Raw genomic sequence first — 10,620 nt, forward strand, 5'->3', positions numbered from 1 at the left:
TCTTGGAGGATAAAATAATTTTAAGAATGCAGGAGGGTCTCTGATTGTCTTTTCAATCTTTGTGTTATATAAACAAAAAGTAGTTTTTGTTTTAATATCATGTTCTAGCTTAAGATATATGTGTATTATACCCCTATTTCTAAATTTTAATAACAAGAAATAATAACATTTATTCAATAATAAATTTCAATACCAGAAATAAAAGAAACTATATTAACACAACCAAGTTTTCTAACCTTATCCACATAACATCCACTACAATATTTGCAAAAAAACCAATAATATAATTTACATTTATAACATTTCCAGCTCTCCTGGGGCAGGGGGGCTGCACATCCCTGTGGGGTGGGGACATGGGGACACATGGCCCACCCACACACGAGTGTGGCCCGTGGCTTTGTTGGGGGACAGGGGGGATTTTTGGGGGCTGTCACTTGGATTAGAGATGAGGAGGAGGAGGAGGAGGAGGAGGAGGGGGATAAAGGTCCTGGCACTCGCCGGGCTCACAACAAAACAAAGCACCAGATGGTTCCAACTTCAGCATAATACACGGAGAAAAAGTGTTTGAACCCGGGATGGAAAAGCAAATGTGGAAAGAGAGGGAGAAAAGAAAGAAAGAAAAACCCTCAGCAAGTGTCAGAGCAGAAGAAAGCGGCGGAGAAAAATGGCAAATGTTAAAAAAACGAGACAAAAAAAGCCCTTGGCCGGCACAAAGCCACGGCTGCTGACATCTGTCCAGCAAAACCTCTCACCAAGGGCTCCTCTGGAGTCACCTTGCCTTGCTCCTGTCACCGTGGGGACACTGCCACATCCACGTGCTGGGGACACCGTGCCAGGAGTGCCAGGTGCTGTGCAGCACAACTACCCCTAAATATTTTATTTTATTTCAATATTTTATTACAATATTTTGTTACTGTACTTTTGAAGCTCTTCACGCCGTTACCTTCACGTGTCCCAGATGTCCTCGTGTGGTGACGAAGCCATCCTGGCTCTGCTGGGGGATCTCGTGGGGTTTTAAGCCTGGTTTATGATCTGAGCCAGGTTTATGTAATCCCCTGTGTGAGGCTTTTGTGTTCAAGGAAATTTCTTGAACTTGCAGACCAGAGCCGCCTTGAAAAGGGGAAGAAAGCTAAAAAGTCATCTCGAGCCAGGCATTTTCACCAAAAAAAACCCAAAATAACCCAGCAAAACAAGCTCATGCTGGAGAGGAAGCCCTTATAGCCAGCAGAGAATCCACAAGCCTTGGGGACAGCTGAATTCCTGAGGTTGGATCTGAGCAGGAGCGTGGGCGAGCGGTGGCTCCAGCTTCCAACCGGGAATGCCGAGCTTTCCATGAGGCTTGGAATTCTGCTGCTGCCTGGGCTGGTGTTCCCCTGCCGGGTGGCTCCAGGGACAAAGGGGGGGTCCCTGGTTTTGTGAGCCCCCCAAAGAGAGATTGGCACGGGTGGGACAGTGGATGAAGGAAGGGCTGTCCTGTGTCACGGTGACACAAGGAGATGTTGTCCCCCCAGGGATGGCAGGGTCACCAGGGTGGGGGACAGCCATGTGTCGCTGTGACCTTCAGCTGTGGGACAGCTCAGGTGACGTGGGGTTGTTTTTTTGGGGACAATGAGGAGCTGCAGGACCGTGTCCCCAGGGGTGCAGGACAGAGCGGAGCCGCGGCGATGCCACCTTGGGGGGGACAGGACAGCAAGGACTCAGAGCGGTGTCCACGTGGCTTGTGGGACGATGAGGAGCAAGGTGGTGTCACCCTTGGGGACAGGACACTGGGGAGCCGGGGTGATGCCACCTTGGGGCGTGCGATGACAGGAACTGTGATGATGCCGTTTGGAGGGATGGGACATTGAAGAGCAGGGTGATGCCACTCTGAGGTGTGGGGCACTGGGGACCGCGGTGGTGCCACCCTGGGGGACACGACACTGGAGAGCTGTGCCGATGCCACCCGGGAGTGCAGAGCAATGGGGAGATGAGATGATGTCCCCTGGGGTGCGGGATGGTGGGAACCGAGCTGATGCCACCCGGCGGGATCAGGACATCGGGGGACCGAGGGTTCCACCGTCCTGAGGTGCGGGACAGCGGGAAGCGGAGGTGATGCCGTGACAGCGGGTGCAGAACAGCGGGGACACATCGGTGCCCCAGGGGTGCGGGACATCCCGGCACAGCCCGGCCGCCGTTCCCTGTACCGGGGGGCGTTCCCGGGTGGTGCCGCACAAAGACCGCCGGTCCCCCCGCCCCGGGGCCGCCCCCGAGCCTCGGCCCAATAAACGCGGCCGCATTTGAACGCGGCGCCTCCCCCGAGCCCGCAACGCTCCGAGCGCTCCGAGCCCCGCCGCGCCCGCGGGCACCGGCAGCCGGTGAGCCCGGGGCTGGCCGAGGGAAGGGGAAGAGGAAGGGGAAGGGGTTCCAGCGAGCCCTGGGTGCGGGGGGAGCGCGGTTCGGCCCGGTCCCTCCTCCGCGGGCGGTGCCGGGGCTCAGCCCGCCCCTTCCCGTCCCTTCCCGGCGGGGCCGGCCGCGTGTGCGGGCGCCGGGACGGGCCGGAGGGGAAGGGGCGCAGCGGAGAGGTGGGTGCCTGGGGAAGGGGCTCTGCAGGGCGGGGGGGATGCTGGAGGGATGGGGATGGCAGCTAGAGGGTGCGGTGGTGATTTCGGGGGTGTCCGTGAGTGGGTGCCAAAGCCACCGAGGTCCCCTCGGCGCTGCCGGCAGTGGTCCCGCAGGGTGACACTCGCCCTCCTGCCCCATCCCTGCGTGTGTCCCTGTTCCCGGAGAGATGCTCTGAACGCTGGCAGCGGCGGGGTCCGGGCCGCTCTCCCCGGCTGAGCCCTGCAAGCAGCCGGCTGTGGCTGGAGGAATTAATAACAGCAGTTGTTTTGTCATCGGCAAAGCTCTCGCTGTCACCAGGGTGGCAGACAGCATCTGCTGTCTGCTCACCCACCGTGGGCCCGTCTCCTTTGGAGCATCCCTGCAGGGATGGAGCCTGTGAGCCAGGAAAGCCAAAATCCGCAGCCGAGGAGGTTCCGGAGCTGGGATTTTGGGGGATGGATGGGTGAGAATTTGGGTGGATCCCTCTCATTTTCCTCCTGTGCTCCCCAAAACGGAGCCGGGGGAAGGCGCTGGACGCGGTATCGCCGTGATTCAGCAGAGCCCGGCTTTATCGGAGCTCTGAGCTCCCCGGGAATTACCGAATCCCACATTTCCCCGGATAAATTACCGGCTCGCTTTGTTTACTTCAGAAATAATCAGCTTTGTGCTTCCACCTTGGGCTTTATCGCACCCGGGGCTCCCCGAGTTACTGCAGAGCGACTCCAGCCCGATTTGCAAAATCAAACCAGATGGGCGCTTTGTTTTTCCTTACGGAGGGAAGGCTGGCGGTGAAAAGCCCCATTACAATGCAAATACCGGCCTGGCGTGAATATTCAAACCTCTGCGTTGCTTTTGATGCTCTTTACATAAATTTATAGCGCTTTTATAGGCCGTGGCTGCTTTGCTAATCTGGAGCGGAGCTTGGTTAAGAGAATCGCTGCTCTCTGCCAACTTTGGAGGGTCTGGGGGTGTTTTTGGGGTGCAGGGGGAGAGGTGGCATTGAGGTGTAAAGGGAAAATGATGAGTGTGGATCAGTGGGGAGGAGGAACAGTGAGCCTTGAAGAGCTGTGTGTGCTGTCAAGTGATTTAATGACATTTTTTACTGATATTTAGGTGCTTCATTGTCCTGCTGGGTTTTGTTGTTCCCTTTCCCTTTGGTTTCTCGGGGTGAGCCTTTGTGGGATGGGGTGGAGATTGCCCCGACACGGTGTGGGGATTTTGGGGTGGATACAGGGATGGGGAACAGGATGGGGACAGGAGCCAGGGAAGGGCTGGAGCTGTGTTTGGGGGGTTTAGGTTGGATTTTAGGAAAGGTTCTTCCTCCAGAGCACTGCCCAGGGAATGGTGACATTCCCGAGGCTCCAGGAGATTTTGGGCAGCTCTGCCAGGGATGCCCAGGCTGGGATTGTTGGGGGGTCTGTGCAGGACCTGGAGCTGCCCTGGATGATCCCTGTGGATCCCTTCCAGCTCAGGGAATTGTGTGATTCAGCAGAGCTGCAGCTGTGATGGATGAGATGGTTCATTAGGGGAAGGAGATAATGAGTGTGAGACAACCTCAGCTCTGGCTTTCAGAGCTCTGCAGCCTGCTTTTTGGGCATCTCACACAAACCCCAGCGTTCCAAACCGGGCTCCTGGTGGGTTTTGGCAGCTGTTTTCACATCACCCCGCCTGTCACAAGAGCAGAGGGAAGGGAAAGTTGCTTTGAGGTGCCCGAGTGTGGCCGTGCTCTCCAGAGCAGTGACATCCCATGGAGTAGGTGCTTGTGTTTTGGACGTGGCCACAGGATGCTGCCCCGCTGGGTAATTACTGCTAATTACCAGGCCCTCATTTGAGTGGAGGTAATTAAGAGTAGCAGCAAAAACAACATTTTCCTCCTTGGAGCTGATGACTTTCATGGAGGGCAGGTTGGGATAGGGGCAAGGTGACCATGGGGGCATCCGGGCACAGCATCCCCAAAATCTCCCTCTTGGGCTGCAGAAAATGTGATTTTGTGTTGCTCTAATGGAAAATGTCCCTGCCCACAGCTGGGGCTTGGCATGAAGTGGCCTTTAAGGTCCCTTCAAGTAATTCTGGGATTCTATAATTCCTACTGTTTACAAACACCACCCCCCAAAATAAACAAAAACAAAGTAATTGTGCTAATTGTGGTGTTTTTCCTTGCTGATGCCATTGATTGACCAGATAATCTGTGTCTTCATCAGCTCTAGGCTGAAGTTGATATTGATTCCTGCCACTTAATATGCGAAGCGGTAATTACTGTTTAAGCCTATATTGTTTGAGTTAAATTTAGCTGAGAATTTAGTCCTATCAGGCCCCTGCATTGTGTGCTGTGAAGGTTATCTGGCTCTCAGGAGGGGGTGGATTTAAAGGCAGGAAAGAAATGCCGGTGAAAACTTCCTCTTCTCATCATCCCGGAGCGCTTTGCTTCCCCAGGCTGGTAATAAGGAGAACAGAAATCAAGAGTAATGTGGTGCTGACTCTCCTAAATGTGCATTTTCAGCTCTGTCTGCTCGAGCTGGGAGACTTGAAACACCACAGAAGGTTGGTAATAAATCTGAACAAAGTGATGCCCTGTGCAGGGACCAGCCCCTCTCCTCCTCACGGGGACCATGGAGCCCCCTCTCAGCTGCTGCCCCCCTGCCCCTATTATCCCAGCCACCCTCCTGCATCTCAGCTGCTGGCCCATCTGGAGCAGAGATGAAAGGCTGGCCTTTAATTCAGGCTTTGTGTGCCTCTGCCGTGTCCCCCCTTCCCCGTCACGGCTCTGGAGGTGGCTCTGATGCTGCTGCCCTCATTATTTTGACTGCTGCCTGATGCCAGCTCACCAGCTCCTCAGGTAGGAGGCTCGGCTGGGATTTTTTTCCCCCCTTTCCATGGAAGTGCTGCTGAATAATTCAGTCAGGAGGAGGCATCTTGGGTCACCTTGCTGAGCCAGCTGCGTGCCGGAGCCGCCTGCCTAAGATGGAGGTTGTGCAGGATTGCGGGATGGCCGGGCTGCTGGCAGCTCCCTGACTCCAGGTAGGCAACCAGCCTCAAATCCCAGCTCATTCCTGCTGGAAATCCCTTCCCCAAGCTCTGCAGGGCTGCTTGTGTCCCCCTGAGCTCTGTCCCTGTGAGGATGCGTGAGGCTGCCACCCAAAAACGCACCTGGGCTGTAGGGCAGGTGTGGAACACGCACCTGATGCTCTTTTCCTTCTAGGAATTGTGTTTTTCCTGCTGGTTTTGTGGGGTCCCCGATGCTGGACTTGCCCAGGGTGGGTTTTTGGGCTCCAGCAGCAGGGATGCTCTGGGATAAACTGGGAGGTGGCACCCAGCTCTCTGCACTAACTGGGGAAACTGGTTCTGGCAGTGTAGCTGTAAGGTCAGGTGCTGGAGACAGCTCTGGAGGGGCAGGAGGTGGCTGACCCCGAAGATAAGAGGTTCAGAAATGCTTGGCAAGCTCTGTGGGTCGGAGTCATCTTTGCTGGAGGCTTGGCTGTGGGTTTTGGGGCTGCTGGAATGTGCAGGGAGGGCTCCCCAACACCAGGATCCAGCCAGTGTGGAGCCCTGGGGCTGCAGGTGGGAAATGGAAACAAGTTTCTTGTCTTCCTCCTGCTCACAGGCACCTGAGTTTTTGGGTGCTGCCTCCTCCTCTGTGCCCCAGGTCAAAAGTGTCTGTGTCCTCCCTCCTCCCCACAGCGTTTGGGTGCCGTGAGAAATCAGCTCAAGAGGGATTTGGGGGGAGGAAAAATGGGACAGGGAGGGTGTGAGGCTCAGGTGGAGGGGTTTTGTTCCTCTCCCTGGAGTGCTCACAGCCATCCTCGTTCTCCTTGCAGTGCAGGAGGAAGGACAGCGTGGCTGGGCTGTCCCTGTCCCACGGGCTCTGCCTGGCAGCAGCCCTGCATCCCTCAGCAGATGTGGGATCCAGAGGATGCTGTGCCTTGGCATCTGCTCCTGCAGCCACTGGAATCAAGGACACGGCTGCTGCAGTGCCTGCCCTGGAGATTTCCTGCCAGGGAGGTGGAATTGGGCTGCAATTGGAGCAGCTCTGCTTGTTCTGGGGTGTCCAGGAGCGCTGCTGGTGACACAGGGAGCCACAAGAGCCCTGTGAGGAGCAGAGGGGGCTGCTCCATGGCAGGGCTGGCTGGGGAGGGGCTTTGGGAAACTGGGAAAACACAACCTGCAGCAGTCACAAAAGCAGAATTCCCGTGGCTGGTGGGTGTGGGGTGATGGCTGAGGCTGGCCAGGCTTCCCTGGATGCCCAGTTGTGTCCTTGGAACACCAGGGCCCTGCAGTGCCTGTTGTCACCAAGGATGGTGACAGTGCCTGTGGTGCCCCAGGGTGGTGGCACTGGGTGACACTGCTGCCACCCAAAGCCAGCCAGGAGCCCTGGGCCAGGCTGGACAAACACATCCAGCCAAATCCTTCATTTCAGACAGGAAATTTCCCTCTCCTCCCCTGCCAGAACAGCTCCTGGGGCTGTGATCCTCTGTTAGCAGTGGATGAGAGGGGTGAAAACTTGACTTGGAGGGGAGGATGAAGACCTGAGGCAGATTTGGGCTGGGTTTTGTGTGCTAGGTGCAGGACACCAGATAGATTTTGGCTGTCCCCACACTTTGCTGCCTGTCAAACCCTTCTCTGCCTTCAGCCAGGGCTTGTCCTGAAATCCCTGCTGGAGGAGCAGTGCAGGCAGTGCTGGGCTTGATCTTGGGGGGTTTTTCCCCCAACCTGAAGTGTTCCATGATCCCAGCTTTGGCACAGGGGTGTGTTGTGCTCATGGAGGGGGTGGGCAGGGTGGCTGGCCAGGGATCTCCTGCCCTCCCCTCCTCAGGCACAGCCCCACACTCGGCTCCCTGCTGTTGCTGAGCTGTTGCTGGCTTGTTTATCCTCTCAGCAAAGCATCACCTGCATCACCTGGGGATCAGTGGAGCCCAGGGGAGCAATTTTCCCCTGCAGCACCTGAGCTGCTCTGGCTGAGCAGAACCAGCCTCTCCTGGAGGTGGCACATGGGGCTGTGGCTCGTGGGGCTGGCTCAGCCACCTGGGCTGTGCCTCCCCAGGCTTGGGCTCTGCAGAGCTCTTGCTGCTCCCTGACTTCTTCATCCCAGTGGGATGGGAGAGGCTGGAGCAGTGCTGGAGCCCTTCATGGGACCCCAGACAGCCCCACACAGCCCCGTGGGCAGCTCCTGTGCTGGTCCTTGGGGTTTCTGCCTGTCCCGTGGCACCGATGCTCACCTGGGCTGTCTCTCCCCACAGGTGAGCGTGGCAGGCTATGGGATGGATGAAGCTGAGCAGGACCAGTATGAAGCTCGTCTCAAGGAGCTCTTTGACAGCTTTGACAGCACAGGCACGGGGTCCCTGGGGCAGGAGGAGCTCACTGACCTCTGCCACATGCTGCACCTGGAGGAGGTGGCCCCAGCACTGCAGCAGACCCTCCTCCAAGGAAACCTCCTAGGCAGGGTAAGCATCTGGGGAGATGGAAGGGGCTGGGGAGGCAGTGCCTGCATGGGATGGTCTTGGGAAGAGGCTGATGGCTGTAATTTGTGTATTTCCAACATTCCTGAGGCTCTGGCGCCGCAGGACTCGGGGGGAGGGGTTTGGTTTGTTCAGCAGGGTGGGCACAGGGAGACTTCCAAGAGCAGAACTGGTGATAACAGGGAAGGGAACTGCTCTGTCTGTGGTTTGAAACACAGGAATCAGCACTTCAGGCTGAGCCTTGTGCTCCCAGTGCTTTCCCAGTGTCCAGGCCAGAGCAGGTGCCAGGTCCTGGCTGTCCTTGTGCTGGCATTTGGCTGATGCTGTCCCCGTGCCCCCGGCAGCAGCTCCTGGGTCACCTCCCCAGACCAGCTCACCAAGTGCTTGCACAAACTCTGAGCCTCTTGAGACAGGGCAAGGACCTAAATCCAGGGCTTGAGCCTGTGATTTACGCTGGCTTAAGCTGTAGTTAGACCGGCGGGGCCGTGTGCTGTCCCACACGTTTTCTAAGGTGGAGAACATTGTCCCACTCAGACATTCTCTGTCTGAGCCACCTTTGGCCACGTTTCCTGCTGTTGGTGGCTTCCCAAAGCCATTTTTCAGTGGTGTTTGTACCTTTTTGGAGTGAAATGCCAGGGCAGTGAGCAGAAGCTGCTTGTCCTTGGGGGGATCTCCCCGTTCAGGGATGTCCTTGTGTTCTGCATTACGTCTTTCCCAGCACGCCGTGCTCACAGTGCATTAGATCCTTCCCTGGAAATCACCCTGAAATCCCATCACTGCTCATTAAAATCAGGAAAATGTGGAACAGGGCAGCCAGGGCTTCCAACAGACACGCAGCCATCCTGATCAAACTGCTGTTTTCACAAACAAAATCATTGCTTTAATGAACAAAGGAATTTTTCCTTTTTCCTCCTCTTCCTCTCCTGCCCTGGGGCTGTAGCTCTTCTGCTGAGAGTGAGTGGAGCTGGAGCAGGGATGGATCCAGGCAGAGGTTGTTGACCTTTAGAGTTGCAGTGTGGCATTTTCTGGAGCATCAGAGACTTTCTGTGCTGCTCTGTCATCCTGAGCATCCAGCACTTGGGTGCTGTTATCAAAGAATCCCAGAATGGGTTGGGTTGGAAGGAGCTTAAAGATCATCCAGTTCCACCCCCTGCCGTGGCAGGGACACCTCTCACTGTCCCAGGCTGCTCCAAGCCTCATCCAACCTGGCCCTGGGCACTTCCAGGGGCAGCCACAGCTTCTCTGGGCACCCTGTGCCAGGGCCTCCCCACCCTCCCAGCCAAAAATTCCTTCTCAATATTGAATATAAATCTGTTTTCCTTCAGCTTAAAGCCATTTTCCCTTGTCCTATCACCTGGCCTTGGCACCTGTGGGATGGAGGCATAGAGAGAAGCAGTGTCACAGCTGGTGGGGGCACCAAAACCCTGCTGTGAAAACATCCCAGTGCCAGCTCACACCCACCCCACCCCAGCAGGGCACATCCCATTTGATTTCATTCCCCTCTTTATCCCTGGGGATGCTTCTCCCTCCCAGCCTGCCACACCAGCCTCAGGACAATCTTTGTGTCCTTTCTCTGCTCCCATCTCCCCAGTTCCTGAATTAAAGGCTGTCGGATCCTCGGGGCTCCCCAGGATCTCAGGGGGAGAAGAGCAGCAAACATGAGCTCAGACTTTCTGCACCTGCCAGCCCTGGCTGCAGATGGTCCCAGCCTTTGTTTGCCTGCACTTCCAGGGGCTGGGATTTATGGCAGGGCTCTGGGGAGGGGGGCACAGGGGGGAGGTTTTGTCTGCTCAGGGGACACTCAGTGGGGCCACGTGTTTGTCTTTGTGCCTTGCTCTGGGATCAGGGAATTGTGGAATGATTTGGCTTGGAAGAGGACTTGAAATATCACCTTGTTCCAACCCCCTGCCCTGGGCAGGGACTGGGAGCTGAGCTGGCATCCAGAGAGGGGCTGGGGGTGCTGCCTCCCCTGTGAAGGTTTGGGGATTGATGGGGTGTGGGGGTTGTGGATCCTGCCCTGACTCCTGGCACAGCCAAACCCCTGTGGAGCTGTTTTTCCTCACACCTTGTGTGCAGAGGTGATGCTCACTGCGGTTCCTGGGATTCCTCAGGAAGGGTTTTCCCTCACCCTCGATGGCAGGAGTGAGGGGATGGGTCGGTCTGTCTGTCTGTCTGTCTTCTCTGTGCCCTTTAATTAGCAGCAAACTGGAGGTGTCCTGGGGACAGTGCTCAGGGGCCTGGGGGTCAGCCCTGGCACTCAGTCCCTGTCCCTGGAAGTGTCCCAGGCCAGGGCTTGGAGCAGCCTGGGGTCGTGGGAGGTGTCCCTGCCATGGCAGGGGATGAGATAAGCTTTAAGGTCCTTTCCAGCCCAAATCCTTCTGGGATCCTGTGGGTGCTGCAGGGCCTGTCCTTGGCGCTGTCCTTGAGCAGGGATGGGGAGCTCAGGTTTCACCTGCACCTCTGCATTCACAGCCTGCAGCAAGGACACCCTGCCTGGGCTCTCAGTCCCTTCCAAGCCAGGTTCCTGCAGAACCCCCTCCCCTGTGCCCTTCCAAGCCAGGTTCCTGCAGAACCCCCTCCCCTGTGC

The 10,620-nt window shown here is 56.7% G+C and overlaps 1 protein-coding gene across 7 annotated transcripts in view; it reads left to right on the plus strand.

Annotated features, from left to right (window-relative positions):
- Positions 1 to 2,298: 2,298 nt before the first annotated feature.
- Positions 2,299 to 10,620, plus strand: part of NIN (ninein) — a 60,540-nt gene continuing 52,218 nt past the window's right edge. For 6 of the 7 annotated variants that reach the window (XM_015631924.3, XM_015631930.1, XM_019007100.1 and 3 more), the window contains exons 1-2: positions 2,486 to 2,561; positions 7,815 to 8,018. In XM_015631924.3, coding sequence (XP_015487410.1) covers positions 7,836 to 8,018 — 183 coding nt within the window. In that variant the 5' untranslated portion in view covers positions 2,486 to 2,561; positions 7,815 to 7,835. Of the gene's footprint in view, positions 2,355 to 2,485; positions 2,562 to 7,814; positions 8,019 to 10,620 lie in introns of those variants that run through there. The other variant, XM_015631925.1, reaches the window with a different exon arrangement.

The sequence above is a fragment of the Parus major genome, chromosome 5 (assembly GCF_001522545.3).
Source record: "Parus major isolate Abel chromosome 5, Parus_major1.1, whole genome shotgun sequence".
Classification (NCBI taxonomy): Eukaryota; Metazoa; Chordata; class Aves; order Passeriformes; family Paridae; genus Parus; species Parus major.